Raw genomic sequence first — 23,078 nt, 5'->3', positions numbered from 1 at the left:
CATTTTGACAAACACCGGTGCTCCTGTGACAGAAGCAATAATTCTAAATCTTTTCCCCAAAGTGAGTCTCAACAAAGTAGGGAGAAAACAAAGGGGTTCAATTTGTTGTGCAAGGATACAGTGCCTAGGACGCCTTAACTGAAAGTAGTGTGTCCCAGATTGTTTGCAGATTCTTACCCATATTATGCTTCCTTCGATTAAGATGTAGGTTCGAATAAAAATGTAGAATTTGGTGGTCAAGGTGCTGTCCTTGAGAACTGCACAATACATTTGCCATGTTATTCTCAACTGCATTATTTGTTTCTCTTGGGCTGGAAGTTATATGAGCTTTTCCTGTGTAAAATGGTGCAAAAACAAATGAAAGGGTTGCTGTAAGATCCTGTCATCTTTAAAGTAGTGGGAGGGCTATTGTGTTGATGCCTTTCAGTGTGTACGAGGCTCTTGTGGAGTCAGCAAAGTGGGGGTTTCAAAATATAGGGAGCTTGACTCTGAAATTCCTCACAGTTGCTAGGGGAAGCCTTTGTCACAAATTCAGCTGGATTGAAGCTCAAGCACATTGTCATTCTATAACTCCTACTGGACAGTAATGGTGAAATTTATTAATTAGCTGGTGAAACTAGATGTTTATATTCAACAATCAAACTTATGAAGAGATACATGTATTCTTAAATAATGTATGTAAACTAACTTTGCCTGTTTTAATATTTAAGAAGAAAAAAATGGTCTTCATGGTGAATTTGGAAGACTACTTCAAATAATTAACTGAGATAAGAAAGACATGCATAGATCCAGTTTCTAATGTCTACATACTTTTAGGTCAAAATAAAGAGGATGAAGAAATTGTTAACAGTTATTTAAAAAAGTTATTTAGTGAGTTAGATTTTACAGGTTTTTTTTTTGTTTTTGTTTTTGTTTTTGTTAAATCAGGTCACAAAATGGCCAAATACTATGTTTGCCATTGCAAATTCCTCCCTACGTACAGTTGGCTGACAAATTAAAGAAAAATAACATAACATACCTTATGGAACACCTTGGCATAGATTCTGCAACTCACTGGAATGCTACAGGACAGATGAGCACCATTCTTTGAAAAGATATTACTTCAACTGGAGTGATGATGGATGGTGGAGAGGTGGTAAAGAGCGCTGTCTGACACATTGGTACAAAATCCCCCACAGGTGTTCTGTTGGATTGAGATCTGGCACATGATTTACTGACTGTCTGTGGCTCAGGTGGTAAAGCGATTTGTCCACTAATTGTAGGGTTGGCGGTTCGATTCCCGGCCCATGTGACTCCACAAGTGTCCTTGGGCAAGACACTGAACCCCAAGTTGCTCCCAATGGCAAGCTGCATGGCAGCTCTGCTACCGTGTGTGTGTGAATGGGTGAATGAGACACAGTATAAAGCACTTTGGATAAAAGCACAATATAAGTGCAGACCATTTACATCATCTTCATGCTCATCAAACTATTCAGTGAGCCCTCATGCCCTGAATTAATGGAGTGAAAACTTTTGCAAATTTGTGTTTGTGACCATTTGTAAAACAGAGGTATTTTTTTTTTCATTTGAAAATCATGGGATAAAAAAATAAAAAATAAATTGATGGCTAGATAGATAGATACATAGATAGATAGATAGTTCTCAAGCATTGTTCTTGTTCAGTTATAACTGCTCTGTTTGAACTTGGCCAGAGGCTAAAGGTACAAATTACAGGTTACAGGTAGGTTAAATTTTGACAGATGGGCGTAGAGTTTTCTCGGGGCCACACCCCTTTACCATAAAAACGCTCTCAACATTCCAGGGGGCGGAGTTTATGGCTCTCAGCGTTTCTCAATGAGAGTCCGATAAGCGCAACTGGTAGAGCAGCTCGTTTCAGCGCGGAGTTCTTCACAGCTCTTTACCGACTCCGGACACAGAATGGATTACCGGCGGATAAAACGACTTTTATTTGTCAATGTATTTATGAACTGCGTATTTATTTCTCTTCAAAGTAAAGAAGGTAAGTTAACATTCTGGACTCGTTAAAACTAACAACAACAACAACTTTTGCGTAAATGTTGGTTCACTCACTCGGAGTCACTGTGCCACGCCAAGTAACATTCAGCTCTTTTCTCCTGTTAACCTGAACAAGACATTTACAGTTCAATGAGCGAACAGGAACCAAGTTTTACCTGCTAGAAAGGTAGAGCTACGACGTGTAGCGAAATTAACTCAATTAAAAAATAAATAAATAAATAAAAAGTAAAAAAAGAAAGAAGACTCTCTTGCGCTTGACCTGAGCTCGCTGTCAGAGGCGCACTCGATTATTACCATGTCAAATTTAAGACTGAAAAGTTTTATCCAGGGTTAGAGTTCCGCAGCCTGTGTGAGAACATTGTCATTGTATAAAAAGTCAATTACAGTAGACTATCAATGTAAAACAGCAAATCAAAAATAGCTCTTATTATAATGTGTATATATAATTTATAAAAAAAATCAGCCGCAACATCAAAAACTTTCCCTGCTGCTTAATATTCATCCTCAGTGCATTACTTCAATTCCATTCAATTAATTTTTTTTTCTATTTATTCTCCCAGAGGTGCTACTGGACATGGTGGCATCTGGAGGAGAGTTGGGCTGGCTGACATGGCCCGATCAGGACGGGGTGAGTACCGCACATTTAATATGATCTCAGCTTACATTGCGGTAGAATCAATGTTTATTCGTATATTGTTTTATTCCTTCAAGTTTTCTCCAGGCTGTGTTAATCATTGATTGTGTGGGGTTGAGCTAAAGTTCCTCTCCCTGTCAGACATGTCTGTACTTCACCCGAGAGAAGAAAGCAGGCCTACAGCTTTACTGCTCCATGCTGGCTGTGGTTTTAAAGTCCTGTGTTGAGCAGAGCTATAAGGGTGTCATTAACATTTAGAGTCTTTTAAAACGTGAGATTTAACAGTTTTAACAGTTTTGGGGGAAGCAAAATGCTCATGGAAACTTATACCATGATGATGTATGTGTAAAGGGTTCTTGTCAGTTTATACATATATAAATATGAGTGGTAAAGTTTTCCTTCCTCATGGTTTGTGGATTCTATTTCACAATTTATGTGCAAACAATTCAAAGAATTAAACAAAAGAAATGTGTGTGCGTGTGACAACAGTTCATATAGCAGGATATTTAAAAAAAAAAAAAGAAGAAGCAAGAAGTCCATTATTTTGTAACCTTCTCAGTCTCCAGACCTGATCCGAAGAAAGAAGTGTGTGATGTCTTGTAGAGTTGTACCAGAGGCTATGTCAAGAAAATGTTTCATCTGAGAGGCTGGAAGCTGTTATAAAGACATTTAAGTTGTGAAATATTTATAGCAGATTCAGAAAGGGAGGTGCAAACTTGTATAAAAAAAATCCATCTTAACATAGGTACACTATTCTACTATTTAAAAAAAATTATTGTTAATTGAATGAACGAACATATGTGATAACCGACACACTTAATGACTTGTAGGTATGAACTAAAATTCTTTGTTAACTTTTGTCCTAAGGTTGTGCAAACAGTCACACTCAATTGTATATGTAATAATATATAAAATTTCATCATATCTACATAACTGTCTGTTCGCAGCTTTCATGTGCTTTAGCCATCATTTGCCATGCTTCATTCTGCTCACAAATTCAAATAGTTCTCATACCAGAACAAGATTTTGGGACTTGTTCTGTCTTGCACTCATTAACAAAATTCTCAGCATGCTCCCTTGAACAGAAATTTAGAACAAATGCATGGCTTTTGAAAGTTTGGATAAAGCTCTGGATCTTGGAAGATTTTACATGGCAAGCAGTTAGTTTGGTTAGGCCTTATAGAGGCTTAATTGCACTCTTAATGAGCTGCCTGGCATTTAAAGAGAGTGTAAGGGGACCTTTAAAATGATGAATTGTGTTGATGAAGGGAGTGAGCTTTTATATGAGCATTTGCTCTGCACTTGCATGGTATGGCCATTTTATTATGATGCCACACACTGTGAAAATAACGCACCTCTCCTGTAATTAATGGCACAGTGGCAACATGTGGAGGGGGAAAAAATCCCACAAACTGCTTCTGAAAAGATGTGTTACCCCAAGATACATCAGTCTATTTAATGTATGTGGATGAAATGCTATTTTCTACTAGAGGATGATGGGTAATGATCCAGTGTCCTCGGTAGTACTTAAAATTCCATGTTGAGGCCATTTTGTGTTATTTTTGCCCTCATCCGTTACTCCTCTGCAATCTTGGTTTTGAATGTTTCTTAGTTGAATCTTCCCTTTTTTCTGGTTTCAGTGGGAGATAGGCCAGCAGGCTGTTAATGGCACCTTGCTCTATAACTACTTTGTTTGCAATGTGGAAGCACGAGAGCAGGACAACTGGCTGCGTACCACCTTCATCCAGCGCTACCCCACCGCCACGAGGGTGTTTGTCGAGATACGCTTCCTTGTGCGTGACTGCAATTCTTTCAATGCAGACTCGGTTACCTGCAAAGAAACCTTCAACCTGTACGTTTCCGAAGCCGATGCTGACATTGGCACCAGCTTCCGTAAGGGCCAGTTCCGCAAAGTGGCAACCATTGCACCCGATGAAATCTCTGGCGTCGGAGATATGAGGATCAACACAGAGACAAGGCCGGTGGAGAATCTCTCTCGCAAGGGCTTTTACTTGGCTTTCCACGACATTGGGGCTTGTGTAGCTATTTACTCTGTAAGGGTTTACTACAAAACATGTCCCGCCACAGTGAAGAGCTTGGCAGCATTTCCTCAGACGGTGGCGGTGGCAGGGGGTGCGAACCAGGCACTGCGGGAGGTGGCTGGGGCTTGTGTGGAAAATGCTGAGAGTGAGGGCCAACCACGCATTTACTGCACTGTGGATGGAGAATGGGTGGTGCCCGTGGGCCAGTGCCAATGCAGCCGGGGATATGAAGCTGTGGATGAAACATGCCAAGGTAAGACATTTGGTCTGAATAATTTAATTTCTATCTGACTGCCAGCTGTGAAGTCTGAATTTCATTTAAGCAATGGTTTTGGTTAGGGATATGAATTAAAGAGAGCACAACATGATTTTTGGCATTTGCATATATTACAGCGTGTTTTAGACAGCAGTGAGGCTTTTTACAGTTGTACAATACATACTGCCCTCGGTAAAAGTAAAATGGCTGGAATTCCTTCTCAAATATTCCACCAATTCAGCTTTGACTACAATAAAAATGTGAATAACTATTTCTATTTTGGTGCTATAGAATATGCTTTCCAACCATAAAATATAAAATCTAAGTTAAGGATAAAACAAAACCACATATTGCAACAACACAAAAGACAAAAAAACATGCCTTTCTAAGCCATACATCATTGAGGGATCTTAATCACACATCATTTCAAGACAGTTTTCTTTCATGAATATCCCCCACTTATTTTTTTTTTTTTGATATGTTCACTATTTGAAAGCAAAGTGTTGTGTATTGAGGCATGTTTTCTCTGTATAGTTGTAACTCTTACCTCCTTAACCCAAGCATTCTTTGTCAGTTACTTTAGCAAATGCTTTCGCTCAAGGCAGGAGTTTTTCATTGACTTAAAACCTGCTTTCGAGCATGCCTCCTTCTCTCTCCTTGTATGTTTTGTTTTTCATACTTCTCTATTCTAGAAAGAGCTTATCCATTTGACATTCAGGTGTTCTATGAGTAAGGAAACGTCCATGAGAGTCGTGGCATGCTAGGACCTGTTCAGAATGATTGCATTACGAATGTATGCAAACCCTAGCACTTTAACAAAGCTTTTCCTGTAACTGTGACTCTTGCAGAGGCAGGTTATACTGCCTTAACAATACAGTTACTCAGATAATTGAGATCTTTCTCAATTCTGGAGATGTCTATTATTAATTCTGTGTTTTCTGGGAGATATTAAGTCATGTTAATGTAAGGCAGAAAAGCAAGAGTGCTGGTGTCTATCATGAGATATAGAGGTTGACACAGACCAAGAGGGAGGGAATGATGGAAAGGTTGGGGAATGGAATGTTAAGGTTGCAGAACAATGTAGTTCAGTGTTCAGCTCCAGCTATCGGTCCTACTTGCCCCCACCTTTTGTGGTACATTCCTGTTAGTTTTACCAAGAAGCCTCCCTGATTACTGCAGGCCTGAGGAATTCCCCATAGAGAGCTCCAGGCCACTGCTGCTGCTCTGTGATGGATCTACGAGGAAGGGCAAGCAACAGAGGGCACTAAAAACGAGATTTGGGTAAAGGAGTGTGACAGCCTTCAGTCAAACGAGATGGCAGAATGAATCTAAACAGAGTAGCGGTGAACACAGACACTCCTTTCAGTATTAACAGTAACACTTTTCCACCAATAAAACACACCATTCCATGCTCATAATCCTCCCTGGCATACAGACACACATACCTTACTTGACCACACAAAGCCTTGCTGCCCAACCTACTGCTTAGATTGCGCAAGATGAGTGGAGTGTGCCCACGCCCTGTCGCAGACCATAAAGTCCTCTGATGCTCAGTTGGACAAATAACTATAGTTTCTGGAAGCCACCAAAGGATGTTGGCTGCCGTATTGTAGGTGCACAAGGAGGAATAAAGCGAGCGGTTTGGGCATAATGATCCAGAATTTTTCAGGCTGTTATTTGTCTTCCTTTTTAAAGAAGGTCTTTAACTTGAATTTATTTTTTTTTCTCTTTTTCTTCTTTTACTGGAATTAAAGCGGATGGTGACTAAGTGGAAACTCTGATGCGTGGTTTAGTGATCTGTTGGGTTGTAATTGACTCGAGTGCGGATATAAGTGTAAGAACACTAAGTGCTAGGTTTGCTTGCAGCTCTGTAAACATTTTTTTTCTTTCATCTTTGTTTTAGTGGTAATATTGTGAGAATATTTCATGTTTGACAAAATGAATTTGCCAAATTGTTTGGTAATTAGTAAGAAGTTACATGAAAGAACAAAAGAAAAAAAGATTAAAGACTTTTCGTCTTAGATGTGAAAAAAAAAGGCCTCTTGGCATCTTAAAGGAACTTTATCTCATATAGGAACACTCTTGTGTATATATGGCGTTTAATGGTTGCCCCAGGGGAATAAACTGAAGGACCCTCAAGGTTCTATCAGGTGTTCCTTAGGGTGTATAACATTAAAATTCCAGTTTAAAAAGTTCAACAACATCATAGCCACAATTCCATAGAGGAACCAATTTTGGTTTTCTAAGGAACCGTTTGATTGATGGATCTTTAACCATTTTGCCACAGAGAACTAAAAAAAAGTCCCTTGTAGAATGAAGTCTGCACACATTTAGCTCAGTTCAGTGATTTAATATAGCAGGAATAGTTACACAAACATAGGCCTAAAAATTCCACAATATAAATGTAACCAGCATTTTTATGTTAGAAAATGATTATTCTGTTATCAAGTAAACAACAAAAATGTGTAGACAATGGGGAAAAAATGTTGAGAAAATGGTTCTACTATTCTAATGGTTCTAATATCCACAAACACAACTGAATCAGACGTGCATACACACACCATACACAGAAACCAGAAAGATGGTGTTGTACATTTTAATTATTTCCATTGCTATTACAATCACTAGACTTTATATTCTTCCTTCCTTCCTTCCTTCCTTCCTTCCTTCCTTCCCCATCCTAATATATCACATATGTTTTACATCTGTCTGTCTACTGTCGCGTCTGTGTTACATCTACTGTCACGTCACGTCTGCTGTCATCTGCTACCTCCTACACCCACCACTCACCCATATTAACCTTCAAATGTAAAATCTCCCCCTCCTTAAGATGCCATAGATGATCAAATATCTATCAGTATCAACAAAGTCTCAATGGTCCTCCGTAGAGGGGTTGGTGGTCCCCCACCCCCAGGGAGGAAAAAAAGGTTCTCTCTATTCTCTATTCTCTCTGTGACAATTTTTAAACCAGATAATCTTAATTTTTTTTTTAAAAGTGGTCAAGTAGTAACAGGCTAAACACAAACACAGTCCATTCAAATACAATTAAAACAGGCTTGTCTTTTTTCTGAGCAATTTCTGAGCTATACGTGCTGAGTGTGCCATGCTGAGATTTTTATTGCATATATATATATTTTTTTCACAAGTGCTATAAAGTATGACTGCAAGCAAAGGAAACCAAGCATTTGCAAAATCTGTTTGTGAGAGCCTGGGTTAAAACAAATGCTGTAGCTTGCTTCATGTGAATTATTTTTTTATATTCTTGCTCATGTACCATTGGTGAGAACAGGGTCAGATCCTGCAAGTGGCATTTATTTTTACATCCAGTTTCACTTGGTCCTGTTTAAAATATTTATGTCTAAACTGGGAAAACCAAATATTATATAATAAATAAACAGCTTTGCTTATCCGTCTGCATCTCGGGGACAGACAGATGCTTATAATTATGTACGTTTATGTAAAGTGTGTAAACTATGCATAAACATCTATAATCATAACATTTAGCCGTACAACACCGTAGTTAAATATAAAGAGTGTTTATACAGATTTAGAGATGCACACATGAGGAACAAAGTAAAAATGTATGTCTGTAAATAGCCACAGATTGAGTTCTTCTGTTAGTTTGACTCCGCCATTTCCCTCACGTCTTTAGACATTATTTGTTCAGGAGCCCTGTGGCGAGAAGAGATGTGGATCTGCAGCATAATAGGGGGATAAAGAAATGAACCCAAAACTAGTTCTAAGTGCAGCCCTCATGCTGGGCTGTTTGCAGAGTTTACTGGCCCACGGAGCACATTGTTTCACCGATCTATGGAGGTGAAAGGTGAGAGACCTGCACAGACGATGGAGAGATGAGTCTGAATAGCATTTTGTTCTTTGGAGCAGAGCTAAAATCTGAGGATTTGCCTGTGCTTCTTTTAGCATGTAAATATAATCAGCTTCTCATCCAGTATGCTGACAAGAGCTTGGGAAATATGTCGAGCACAACGGTGATCTCTGATGCTTAAGGTTTTTGCTCTTGTTTGACCTATAATTACTCCCACCTTTCCTTCAGGCTAATGTTCTCTTCTTCAATTGGGCAACACTTTAAGCAAGTGGAAATTACCCATGTGTTATATACAAATCCACAATTTCTGTTCACATGACAAGCTCACAGCTTAGACATTTCAGATTGAGGCGATGTTAAACTTCTTTTGACAGGTTAATGAGGGGAACTCATATGAAAATGCAGTCTTTGATCCAGCTCCAAATGAGTGACAAGTTCTTATATCAAAGCACATGACATTGTTCTGATTATTTTAACGTGATGGCTCTCTTCTTGAATTGCTGAAAATTAATAGGGTTAGGGTTGGGTTAGTAAGTAAAAAAAATAAAATAGATACACACTTATTTGGAGTCACTTAGCGAGAAGAATTTTCTGTCCTTAAGAGAATCATCAGAAAGAGGGGAAAGTGTCAGGATTTTCCCCTACTGAAGTAGCACATAGTTTTGTTAATATTTGGCAACGTTGATTCATCGGCACTTCCTGCTTTCCACAAAAAACTATTGCCAGTTGTGTGTGTCTTGAAAATAATGTCTAGTGTGTTTGTATTGTTTAGGGTATTAAAGGGTATTTAGTTTAGGGTTTTAAAAAGTGAGTCCTTTTGGGACATGTTTCCTGTGTGGGAAATCATATAATGGGGGTAGACTGTGTGTATGCATAGAGTGCATTATGCGGTTGGGGTGTGAGCTCAGCACTTTCCTGCCCCCACGTCAGTGCCGCGTGGCCCCAACAGGACGAGCTACAGCGGAAACCGGAGGCCCGCTAATCCTCCCTGGCCCTCCGACTCGTCGGCTCATGGATTTCTATTGTTGAACTCACTCGCTGCTTTTATTCACTGATTTATTTTTCAATTATTAGAGAATTTTTGCTTATTTGTATGCTTGGTCTTGTACTCTGAATTACACTGGTATTTGAAGCAGCCATTTGAATCCGAGGAAATTGCTTTCAAAAAATGCTTCCTAATAAACTACAATGAAGCTCACAAAACCTTGTCAGACTTATCTAAACCACAATGTTTATTGTGAATCTGCTACATGTTTAGTTGTTGTTCAGTTCCTTATGGCTATATAATTACAAAATCTTCCTGTCCTGTTGTCTGAATCTGAGGAAATTGGAAGATATGTTTAAAGATCGCTGTAATGAAGCGTTATTTCTTGGTAAGTCTTGGCAACCTCATTAAAATCTTTTGCTGTGATTCAGTCATCTCTTTAGGTGGTGTTAAGTCTTTTTGTTAATTACTAAATCCTCCAGCCCTTCTACCTGAGCCTTTTGCTCCCACTCATCTTCTCCTTGTTACCCCTCTCTCACTCCTTCCCCTCCTTGAGAAGAAGTAAAAAGTGTGAAAAGAAAAGGATTAGAGCATTTATTGTGTTCTTTAACGACCAGATGAAAGACAGAGTGGAATTGTAAAGCGTAGATGTAATTCTCTTACAGCTGGTCCATTGGGCTGATAATCCTTTGGACTAATGCTCTCGACATACCTAGCACCTTTCTCAATCTCCTACCTCCTCCTGGCTTCATGTTACAACTGACCCCCGCAACACAGCCATGGCTTTGTCTTCACTGACCAAATGACTGCTCTAACAGGCCATACTGACAGAAAAGAAGAGAAGAAATACAGCACAGTCAATACAATCACAATAGTGAACCTCAAGGATGATCAAAGACTTCAAAAATCAAGAACTCTCTGTCTTTACCACAAAAGTAGATGCTAACTGACAGTGAACGCCAAGGGAAGAGAGTTCAGTATTTTGTTTCATAGTCGCAGAGGAGGGAAATCAAATTATGATCTCTCTGTTTATTGTCCTAATCTCCATTCTTTATTGACCCCCAGCTATATATTCAGTGCATTTCAGTGTATATTTGTGTTTCTTTTCCCCCACTGCCCATACTTCTGGATTTAACCTCCTCCCACCATGTACCAAGCCCCTGGCCACTCTCCTCACTCACTCCTTTGCTCTGTTTGTTTTACTTGGCCATCAGCTCCCAGTAGAGCAGGACACTTTAACTCATTGCTGCCTGGGGCCACATGTAAGCCCTCCTGAGTGCAAAATCGAATGACTGGGCTTTTTGTTTCCTGTCTTTTTTTTCTTATGCGAAACACTCCCATCTAACTCCTGTCCTGGAGGGATTCCTGTTGTCCAGCCAGCATGTATACACTCATTCATTCACCCCCTTCCCACCCGCCATCCATCCGTGCATCCATCCGTTAATGTCACCAGCTCATCCGTCTTCACCGTGACCACCCCAGTCAACCCACATAGCTCCCAGATCCTAATAGGCCACCGGAGAACAGGATTTAGCTACTGTCACAATAAACAAACAGTCACTCAGAGCCTCTCAAGGCTTAATACCTATGATGCCAAACAGGCTGAGAGTCTGCAGAACTCAGACTCACAACTCACCCTTACCCTGACCTGCTGGGAAGTCTGTATTACACAGATGTCATTTGTGTTCCTCAAAAGTCATACCTCCATTCCTTCCTCTGACCTCTCCTTGTGTTTTTGCCAATAAATTCAATCCCCTTTCCCTCTGTCCAGAGTCTGAGTATCGTTCTCCTGCTGAGAATGTACATGCTTTGATTGGCTGCCCTCGGAAGGAAGCAAATCGTCAGTCTCGTGCTTCCTGCTTCCTGTTGTGTATAGTGCACAAAGACAAAGCCCCTCTCGGAATTGTAGATTGGAAAGTGAAAAGTTATAAGAAAGAGTTAAGCCAGGTCATAGACCATAGATATCGGATTTGAACCAAATTTAAATGGAAATAGATCATTCTTAAGACTGGACCTTTTGAAGTGAATGCTCAAGATATTCTTACTTTTGTTACCTCAGTGAATAAATGGGTTAAAATCTCCACCTTAAAGCATTCATATATGCTCTCACAAAAAAAGCAGGCAGGTTTTGTTCCACATCATGAAGAAGGCTGCCCACGTGTTCATGTGGCATGTGGCATCTCCACTATTTGCAACAAGTGTTTTCCCTCTAGCTGAATAGTATGGCGTTCTGTGGCTGTTGTCTGGACTGAAAAGGCTGGTGAATGCCCATGCCAGACCCTTGCATGCATCCGAAAGCAAGCAAGGGGAACCCAAGAATTCAGGGGATTACGGCTAGAGAGGCGGAGGCTGTGGCTGTGTGAATTGGGGTTCACAGCAGCAGCTGTTCAGCCCTCTTGGTGGTGAATAAGTCAGGTCTTTTTCTTCTCTCACCCACCTACCCCCCCTCTTTTTACTCCAGTCTCAGCAGGACTCGTTATCCCTTCTATCCATCTCCGTCGGCCCCTCTGTCTCTCTCCATCCCCACCTCCATGCAGCGTCGCCTTAACAAGTTGCAGTAAAGTCTCAGGAACAGCTGGCACAAAAACGACTGGACTTGAAAGGAGGAGCTGCTAACGCCTCAACTGGCTTTAGGTTGCCACACTGAATTCTTTTCATGCTGAGAATTATCTTTTGAAATTGGAGAACGCATGTCCTTGTATATTTGAGGTAAAGTATACCTCAGCTAAACCCCTCCTGTTTGAGCAAGTGGCCCAACCCAAAACAAAGTCACAGTTGACGCCAAGTTTTGGAGGAGGAAGTGGGGGCATACTTTGTAATGAATATTGTTGGGTGTTTAAACACTAAGGCACTAGGAAGTGGAAACAATGATTTGGTGTAAGCTTCTTTTGTTGCAATAATATTTATCTCTAAACTGAATGAATGAAATCAATGTTTCCTCTCTTTGATTGCCACTTCTTTCTCTCAGTCAACTTTCTTTAAATTGCCCTCATATCGAAACCAACACTGACTCTGCAAATGTTTTATCTTCACTCCTGTTCTACCTTTGGATGCATTCCACCACACACTCAGTCATATGCTCACACAATTTTACTCAACCTTGCGTTCTCGTTACTGTGCAACAATACGGATGCTGATTTTTGGGTTGGCTTCTGCAAAATTGACTATCAGAGAACTGTCTAAACTGAGTGGCATGTAAGTGGTACAGTGGAGGAAGGAGTGTGTGCTGGAGGGGATCCAGTTGTGGAAGTGGACAGAGGAAGGACATGACCTGCACTTGGTGGAATGTTTTCAGACTGAATAGAGGAGACTTTTCTCTCTCTTCCTGTTTGTACAGTTTAATGTATGGTTGTATCACTAAGTTTAAGTTTATAAAATGTTCCATCTGTGTCAATCATGTGATGTTTAGTTTTCTTTAGTTGCACTGAGAACATAAATAGAATGTCTGTGCAGAAGCTTGACACCTGTAAATCTGTGTTGATAGACATATCTGCTGGTTTTATTCAGTTTGCTCTCTCACCTTTCTTGTCTTATGTTGAAGTCTGGAATGTTGGATGACTGGTCTTGTATACACAGAAAATGGGGGATGGTTTGCCCCAGTCATACTTCGTCTCATTTGTACACACTTGTACTTTTCTTCCAAAAGCAAATCTAGACAGAGGGAGGAGAGTCTTCAAAAGAGATTGAAATTGAGAAGTTATATATCATGAAGTTTTTAAGACACTTTCAAAGAAGGATTGTTGCTCTATTCCTCATCCAAGTTTTGTATGGTTTGGTTTTTTAACAGAATGTAAGCCAGGCTTTTTTAAGGCCTCAGTGTCCAATGAAGTCTGTGAGCCATGTCCAAAGAACACCCACCCTTCGAGTCCTGGCGCTCTGAGCTGTCCCTGCCTGGAGGGGTTTTACCGAGCCCCAGAGGACCCTGTGGCAGCTGGATGCTCTGGTAAGACTTCGCGTCATCGCATCCCAACAAATTATCCTATTGACCACATTAACTGATTAGAAATGGCGTCCCCTTTGCAGATCTTTGCCATATCCTTACATGCCATATCTTGTGGCTATGATTCTCACCAGCTAGACCTTGATTCATTGCATGGCTGATGTTTTTTTGTCTTTCCATATTTTACAGGCTTACCTTCACCTCCTAAAACGTTGGCCGCTACCACAGCTCAGATGGCAATTGGGAAGCTGGAGCTGTCCTGGAGTCCCCCGGGAGACACAGGAGGACGCTCTGATATTACCTATAGTGTGGTATGTGAGCGGTGTGAGGGCAGTGTATGTCAGCCGTGCGGAGAGAAGGTGCGTTACGAGCCCAGCAATACTGACATAAAGGAGACCTCTGTGATCGTTAGTGAGCTGGAGCCACATCTGAACTACACATTCACAGTAGAGGCTCGGAGTGGTGTTTCCCAGCTCAGCTCTCGGAGAGCCACCAGCACCATCAGCACTGCCCTGCACTACACAGGTCAGCATTGTAGTAGTGATGATGATGATGATGATGGTGATGAGTTATAGCAACTTATGCCATCTGTAACTGGTAATAATTTAACTGTAAATCTATTAAGTGACCTATACATCTATGAACAGTACTGCAAAATTATGAAAATACTTTTATGTATCTGTAACATACAATTAAAGCTAGCACTGTGTTTGTAAATGACATGTTGAAGGGGCTTTTTCATGTTAATTATTACATGTCCAGAAATTAATTTTAATGTCCAGTTACATGTCCCAAGGATGAATAATAGCAGACCTAAAACAGAACCTTATCATCTGAAAAAAATCTCCTTTCTTGCTGTAAAACTAGTAACTGTTTGTCAAGTAAATAATTGTAACAATTTGGTTAACTAAAAGAACCATTTGTTGCCTTTGTTCTTTTTCATTAATCTGTGAAAAGATTTGGTTTTGTATAAAGGTTCAGTCATCATTTTTTCATGTCACACACAGACCCTCCAAGTGTGACTGGAATGCGCCTGGTAGACAGGAGTGCTAAGAGCCTGACATTGTCTTGGTCCGTGTCTCGCCGAGCCAACCCCAGCACCATCCGCTATAAGCTCATGTACTGCGAGAAGGTCAGGAGCACAGCAATTACAGATCATAATTTTGACTATCAATAAACCTGTCCTTTTAACAAACTTTTGAACTCTCTGCAGGATAAAGATGAGGCAAAGACCGGTAAAACGTACACTGTGCTGGTGCTGGAGAAGGACTCTGTTCAGATTCATGACCTCTCTCCTTCCACAGTCTATCTGTTTCAAGTCCAAGCTCTTAACCCTGAAGGCAATGTGGGCAGCAACAGTGTTGAGGAGGAGTTTTCAACACTGCCAGAAGGTAAATCCAGAACAATGAAATTTTGACTGTTGTTAAATCTTACATTGATTTGCATTTTTATAAATTTAAGTGACATATTTGGTATGATGGTAAAGAAGGTAATAGTTTATTCAGACCCTCCATGAATGGTTTTTTAAAATTTTTTATTTATTTATTGTGGGTTTTTTTTGTTACAGTGGGGAACACAGCAGTGATTCTTGGAGCGGTAGTAGGAGGAGGTGCCATACTCTTCATCGTGCTGGTGGTCCTGGTCCTGCGTAAACGGTCAGAAACAATTTCACTTTCTTACACTGTAGCTTTGTCTCTTTCACTTGGCTCCTTCATGACCCCCTCTGCTTTTCTCTGCATGATCCAAGATGTCCAAACCTATTCAGTATCGTCCTTTTCATAGCTCTCGCTCTCTCTTTATCTGGATCCATTCCTTACCACTCATAGTAAAGAATGTGGTGTTGAATACAAATGCTCAATGAGTGCTTTAACTAGAGACATGTTTTGAAAGGAAATTAATCGAGGCCGGACATTGTGCCAGATAAGAGGAGGTTGGTTCTTTTAGGTGTGAGACTGTAGTGGCTATGTGAAGGTGACCCAAACCGTTGGTAGTTGTCTCTGATAACCTAGACCCCTGTCACCACTTGGCAAACACAAGCAGTTTTTTTTATTTTATCAAAGCTCTCCTCGACTGAATGGAGCCGGCCCTGAAACCGGGCCTTCTTTTAAGTTTTAAGTATGAAAAGAAATGTTTCACTCATTAAATCTTTATTTCTGCAGCCGAAAAAACTCTCACACAAGGCAAGGACCAGAGGATGCCTACTTCTCCAGCCCAGGTTAATATAAGAAACTTGAAAGCTTTTCTTTCCTTATTTGTCCTCTGTCTTTATCTCCTTACTAATCTCGGTAAATCTGCTCCTCTCCAGAGCAACTGAAGCCTCTGAAGACTTATGTTGATCCTCATACATATGAAGATCCCAACACAGCTGTGCTTAAGTTTGCCAGCGAGATCCATCCAAGTCACATCACCAAGCAGAAAGTCATAGGAGCAGGTACGTACATTTCTGGGCAGTTTCCCAGAAAAATGTTCATTCATCCATTATTTATTTGGAGATATGCAAGCACTAAAACACACACACTGCCTAGAGTGACAATTGCAACAGAAAAGAATTTTCTTATCAGATTCTTGCTCTGCATGTTTGGACATATATTGGACATATTTTTTACGGAAGTGTGTTCCTCCCTTGAGAGCATCTGCCATTATTTTCTTAACCTGCTACATGACCCTGTTCTTGCTTTAGTTTGAACCGAGCACTAATGGTGGAAAAACAGACCAATTAATCAAGGGTTTATTTATATGAGCCCCTCCACAGAAACAACAGTGAATTTAAAACAAACTCTCTGTATTTATTGGATATACCTTAATGGTCAGGCCCCCCTAACCCTGAGAAGATTAGGGCAGCGTGGTCACCTTTCCCCTATGAGCTCCCCCGCAGGCCTTCCCACGGCCCTCTTTCACTTTTTACTTTGTGTGTGACAGCTGATTCCCAGGCCCTCATAACACACACACACACACACACACACACACACACACACACACACACCACGCACACACACATACACACATACACACACACACATCCTCCATCCCTCCCCCAGAGCCAAACACTGACCAATCTAGAGTTTCGGGGTTGTCCACACCTCCAGGTGCTTTCAAACACGTGCCTTGTTTACCATTTCCTCTCTATGGTATCTGAGATGGTTTCAAAGAATGTAACTTAATACCCCCCTATGGAAAACAGTGAAATCAGTAGTGTGGCAAGGCTTATCTGATACCCTTATGTATTATGCATGGGGGCTGCTCTGCTGTAGGTGAGTTTGGAGAGGTTTACCGAGGCATCCTGAAAATTCCTGGACGCAAAGAGGCAGCGGTGGCTATTAAGACGTTGAAGCCAGGCTACATTGAGAAGCAGAGGCAGGACTTCCTGAGTGAGGCCAGCATCATGGGCCAGTTCTCCCACCAAAACATTATTCGTTTGGAGGGTGTGGTTACCAAATGTAACTATCACACTTTTTAAAAATTTGATTTATTTAAATATATATAAATATGGCCTTGAAATAATTTTCATTCAACACTGTTGGTTTTTTTTTTAGCCTTGACTGTTTTTTTTATGTGTTTCAGTCAAACATGCTATGATCATTACCGAGTACATGGAAAATGGTGCATTGGACAAATATCTGAGGGTAAGGTTGTCAAAAAAGGAAATACCTTAGAACATAAATACATATATGGTGCCTTTCTTTTCTTATTAAACCATTCTATCTTGTTGTTTAGGACCATGATGGGGAAATGTCGTCTTTCCAGTTGGTTGGTATGCTCCGTGGCATTGCGGCGGGTATGAAGTACCTCTCAGACATGAGTTATGTTCACAGAGACCTGGCTGCTCGGAACATCCTGGTCAACTCCAACCTGGAGTGCAAAGTTTCCGACTTCGGGCTGTCCCGGGTTCTGGAGGATGACCCAGAGGGCACTTACACCACTAGTGTATGTGTAGAGTTCACCTAGCAATTTAATGAAATATTTTCGGAAGAATGTTTGTACAAGCAGGTCTTCAATGCAGTTGTCTTTATTTTAACGGCTAGACTTTATAATTATTATTTCCTTGACATTTCTTAAAGAGAAACATTCAGTCTGAAATGTTTTTGTGGTTTCCTTTTCAGGGAGGAAAAATTCCCATTCGCTGGACGGCTCCAGAGGCTATTGCTTACAGGAAGTTCACTTCGGCCAGCGATGTTTGGAGCTTTGGCATAGTCATGTGGGAGGTGATGGCTTTTGGAGAGAGGCCCTACTGGGACATGAGCAACCACGAGGTACACACAGTCACAAATCACTAATTCTGAACAGTGTCTGAGTGTCCTTACACTTATCCGAGATTTCATCTGAGCAAAACTTTTTTCCCACTGTTTGTCACTGTAGGTAATGAAGGCCATTAATGAAGCTTTTCGTTTGCCTGCTCCGATGGACTGTCCCTCTGCCGTGTACCAGCTCATGCTACAGTGCTGGTTGCAGGATCGCTCGAAAAGACCCCGCTTCCAGGACATTCTCAGCCTCCTTGACAAGCTCCTCAAGAGTCCTGACTCCCTCAAGACCATTGCGGACTTTGACCCCCGGTGCGTTTAGTATTCATATAAAAACTCCTGGAATGAGCATGGTTTTTACATTAAAAGAATGAAGAGTACTGGAAACCTACATAACTTCAAACAGAAGTGATTCAGCTATCACTTGGCAAAGAATCAGCTATCACTTGTCACTTGGGTGGTGGCAAAGAAACTAAATTGGTCTTTTTTGATTGTCATTCTATATCCAGGCAATCATGCAAGTGACAGTTTTATCAGATTCTGTGACTGAACAAACAGGTTTTTTTTTCTTTCAAATCCTGTCTGCTGTAAGAACAAAGATGTGCAAGCACAAAAAAACCTTATCCTGATGAAAGTCTGTTGACTTCCTCTTGTATTTCTTTCAGAGTTTCTATCCGGCTTCCAAGCACCAGTGGCTCTGACGGGTCTCCCTTCAGATCTGTGTCTGAATGGCTAGAGTCTATTAAGATGAGTCAGTACAGCGAGAACTTCAATATGGCAGGCATCGTCAGCATGGAGCAAGTGCTACAGATGAAGAGCGAGTGAGTATTGCTGAATGCTCTCAGTGGGAATATAACAAACTTTATGAGCAAGGACTTATCACACGCATTTGCAAGGATCAAAGTGATGGGCCAAAGTTCATTTAAGCGCAAACATCCTGTCCTTTATGTTGCACATAACTACAGATAGCACACAAGTGACCCACTCCACCCTACAACAATGCTTTTCAAATGTGTTTATGGGTTTCATGACTATATAAATTACAAATGCAAGTAAGTCATCTTTTTTTCTGAAATTTTTGCCACTCAAAATATGTATTCCAAATATGAGGTAATTATAAATATATGAAATAGCAAACGGCCAGTATGCAAAGCATATACTGTATTTGAGTATTGTAGCCTCACAGGCCCTGATTATATGAACACAATTTCTTATTGTGGTTGTGTAGATAGGGTGGAACTCTTTACATGCCATTGTCATATAATGATATATCTGAATAAGATGATACTTTTAAATCTACAGTAAGATTTCAAGAGTCTATCTGTGTTTGCTGTTAAAGATTACTTATCGACTGTGGCTGCAGGTTATGTATTATGTATTAGTTAGAAGGATAAACTTGTACATCCACACACCATTGATGCTTTAGTCAATTTGGCAAAAAGATATATTTCTCTAGTAGAAATGAGTAAGAGTTGTTTAGAGAAGAAAAAACAGCCTGTGAGTCTTCAAAGGGGTTGAATGGAAAATCTGGTGGCAGGAAAGGAAAGAATACGTTTATTTTTTTCATATTTTGGTGGCCTGGATGTGGTAGCTTGTGGCTGGCTGCTCCGCCCTAATTCCACCCCCTCCCTTCCTCCCTCCCTTCTTATTCCTTTATCGTCCCTCCCTTCACCCACAGCACCAGTCTCGGGCTGTGTTCTTAGTGCAGCCAGGAACCACGGTTTCTCCCTGCTGAGGCCATAAGGCCATGTGACTCCCCTTACAAGAAATGGGTAGAATAATGAGAACTGGGGGGAAAAGAATATACATCAATAAAATGATGGATTCTGATGCTAACAGAGATGTGGATTGAGGTAGTATTCTGTACCAAACCTTACAATGAAGCAGTCTGGCTGATGGATGCCCAAAAAGCATGCGTGATCTACAGCGAGGGAGTCTACATTAGTCTGGAGTTGTGTGACCTATAACTGCACTCCCATGGGTGTATTTAGCCTGGAAGTGGGATGAACTATGTGTGGAGAAGCAGAAATGCCTTTGATGTGTTTGTCATATTTTTTTTTGGTTTTTGCTTTATTTTATGGTTGAGTAGTCCATCTGTTCTGTTCTGGTAGCTCAGCGGTGGAGGGGGAGCCCAGAAACTATTTATGAGTCTTCCAATGCTGGGGTTTCCAACAACAGTGGTTCATGGTAGTCGTGAGGCCTTTTTAAGCCTCGTTAAATCATTAAGGCTGTTAATTAAAAATACAATTACTTGGCTCTCCTATTATACAAGTGTGGATTGGTTGTAAAGGCAATAAATACAATGCTTTAAAGGTATATAAGAGGCTCTTTGGATAGCTAAGGGTCCCTGTCCTAACAGGGAAACCTTCTGTTGCAGGGTTCTGCCTAGAAATTTAGGAGTTTCCTCAGAGGACAACAAACCCTTAAAGGTTAGGGATTGTGTTTAGGAATTATGGTGCTAATTTGTTGGTTGGTGCCATAACTGTTCTTGTAAAATGTTAGCAGTTACAAAGGCGTCTAATAGGAGAAACATTTCCAACAATATCACACAATCTCAAACATAAGTGATAATGGTTAGATTTTGCTGTTCGCTCCAAAAAAAAAACCCCAAAATGACAAGTATTTAATTCTTCACCATTTTTAGCAACATTCGGCATCATATCCCATCCATCCATTTTATATACCGCTTATCCTACAGGGTCGCAGGGAGCATGGGGCACAAGGCAGGGTACAACGGCGTTCCAAACCATCGCAGGGCACATTCACATACACATTCACATACCCATTCATACATTACAGCATGTCTTTGGACTGGGGGATGAAACGGTAGTACCCAGAGGAAATTCCCGCAGCACTGGCAGAACATGCAAACTCTGCTCATGCTGGGCCGCGGCGGGAATCGACCCCCCAACCCGAACGTGTTAACCACTAAGCCACTGTGTGCCCACATTCAGCAAACATTGTCTCAAAGTTGCAGAATGCAGTGCAGCTATATGACTCAATTATGGCAGAGATTTGGCTCGTGATCTATGAGATGATAAGCAGAATGGCATTGGTAGCAGTATTATAATGAATGTTGGAGCTTTGGAATCCTGTCTGTGGGAGCAGACTGTACAGATGAATTCCTACTGGTGCCACTATCAGCAAGCAATCAAACAGCACTGTGGGAAACCACCAAAATGAAAAACAGACCAAGCTGACAATGAAGTTTAATCAAAAAAAGTCTGCTCAGAATTTCACTGTAAAATACATATTTTGCACATTTGAAGAGCACATATTAATTATAAATATTGGTATGCAAGTCATTTACAGTAGCTTTTAAAGTGAAGACTATCCTGCTATTTTCTTACACCCTCCCAATTTTCTCTTTCACAGGGATATCCGTAACATTGGCGTACGACTGCCAGGACACCTAAAAAGAATCGCCTACAGTATCTTGGGACTTAAGGACCAGACTAGCACCCTGAGTGTATTTGCTGTGTGAGGATCACTACAGGGACCATTAAAACTCTCTAGCTGAATGAGAAAACTCAGAACTGTAAGCCACCCTGGACTCCGGCTGCAGGGATGGCCCTACATCCTGGGCTCTACCACCCTCCAGCCTAACAAGATGGACTCTCATCGCAATGGAGCCTTGTAGCAAATTTGATATATGTATCAAAATTGGAGGGGGTTGGGAGGGGGAAGAGATAAAAAGTGAAAACATGCAAATGACACATAAGTCAAAATGTTTATATTGGAAATCTATTTTTACAACACACATTGTTTAATTTTTTAGAGAGAAGTATTGCTTACTTTACAAGAATCTAAGAATCAAATCAGAAATCATGCAGTAACTCCTAACTATAGTTCTTCCAGAAGTATAGTAACAGTGGGCATTGTCATGTCTGATTTAGATTGAGCTTTCAGTTTACTTTGTGCTGTGGCACCATGTCATTCTCTTTTGACCCTCACATGACCCTTCACATGCTGATAAGGATGAAGCTCAGTGAATCTGATGGTTTTAAGTGAGGTTGCAGGTGATGATTGCAGGACAGTCTATGAAAAGGGATATACAAGATGAGTCCTGTTGTAGTGTGGGCTGGCCATTGGTTTGATGGTTATAAGTAAGTTTGACATGCAGTGATGTTTAAAGTAGCTTTAAATTTCTATGCTTTCTATGCTAGAAATGGCAAGGTTAAAGTTCAGCCTTAAAATTCAGCAAGCATGAGCAAAAAAAAAGCACTTAAATACAAAATATTTCAGTGGCTGAATTGATTCAGCTTAAACGCTGGGCTTTTCCTTATCCCATGTTTCATATTATGATTATATTGATGTGACATTCAGTAAAATGTCCTAGGTTATAATTTGACTACAGTGTCATGTCAGATTGAATTGTTCCTGTGTGTATGATGTATGGGCCAAACTGCAAGAACTCTACCAGCAGTTGTAGTTGTAATATAGCTGAATGAAAGATTGAAAAGATGTATTTTTGTATTTTGTACTTTCTGGCACATTCATGTTTACTTTGCATGATAATTATAATGCAGATTTTCCAGGGTTTTTTATGGAACCAACAGTTAGAATGAAATGCTTTAACATGCATTGATTATATTGTATAAGACTTTGCAAAACTGTCTTGTTTGGGTAAACTTTTGCTTTTCTTTAATCGCAGGATAGTGATTGAGATATGGCCTTGGTATGATATGGTATATGGCCTTGTAGTGCCTCACTAAGGAGTTCTTTCAATTCCTAATAAATCTAGACATTGAATGAAAATGAACTTATTGATGGATAATTATAAGTTTTGTTGCTGTTTATGCTGCAAGCGTGATATCTGGATACTCACGCTCAAAGCAAAATTAATTGCAATTTTGAATTTCTTTTTGAATTATTTTTAACGCTTGATATTGCTCTGTCTTGCCTTGATCCTTGCATTAATGATGTTATAAAAGAAATGGCGTTAAAATACACAAACCTCACACATTGGCATATTCTCACTTAAAAGAAAGATTTGGCCAGCTGTTTTGTATTTTATTTAATAGTATATTTATTTTTGTTTTATTTATTATTTTAAAAACATTGAGCTTGGATTTTTTTTGTAATTGATATTCAGTCACAATAAAAATCTTTGTAGTCTTCTTGTCATTCAATGGTTTATT

At 40.4% G+C, this 23,078-nt stretch overlaps 1 protein-coding gene across 1 annotated transcript; it reads left to right on the top strand.

Annotated features, from left to right (window-relative positions):
• Positions 1–1,913: 1,913 nt before the first annotated feature.
• On the top strand, positions 1,914–23,078 carry epha2b (eph receptor A2 b). Its single transcript, XM_053643366.1, has 17 exons — positions 1,914–1,999; positions 2,577–2,644; positions 4,291–4,945; positions 13,547–13,702; positions 13,889–14,224; positions 14,707–14,831; positions 14,913–15,090; positions 15,267–15,354; positions 15,859–15,914; positions 16,005–16,130; positions 16,951–17,136; positions 17,261–17,322; positions 17,414–17,623; positions 17,800–17,949; positions 18,056–18,249; positions 18,603–18,758; positions 21,313–23,078. The coding sequence occupies exons 1-17, from the start codon at positions 1,918–1,920 to the stop codon at positions 21,419–21,421; spliced, it is 2,937 nt and encodes a 978-aa protein (XP_053499341.1). The 5' UTR covers positions 1,914–1,917; the 3' UTR covers positions 21,422–23,078.

Source organism: Ictalurus furcatus, chromosome 15 (assembly GCF_023375685.1).
Source record: "Ictalurus furcatus strain D&B chromosome 15, Billie_1.0, whole genome shotgun sequence".
In the NCBI taxonomy this organism is placed as follows: domain Eukaryota; kingdom Metazoa; phylum Chordata; class Actinopteri; order Siluriformes; family Ictaluridae; genus Ictalurus; species Ictalurus furcatus.
Note: the sequence above shows the minus strand (reverse complement) of the source record. Positions and strands in the feature narration are given on the sequence as shown.

Excerpts from the sequence above, each read along its gene's own strand:
- epha2b (XM_053643366.1), top strand. The coding sequence starts at position 1,918 with ATGGATTACCGGCGGATAAAACGACTTTTATTTGTCAATGTATTTATG. Across the intron at positions 16,131-16,950 it reads GCAGAAAGTCATAGGAGCAG|GTGAGTTTGGAGAGGTTTAC; the intron begins GTACGTACATTT and ends GCTCTGCTGTAG. Across the intron at positions 17,624-17,799 it reads AGGGCACTTACACCACTAGT|GGAGGAAAAATTCCCATTCG; the intron begins GTATGTGTAGAG and ends TTTCCTTTTCAG.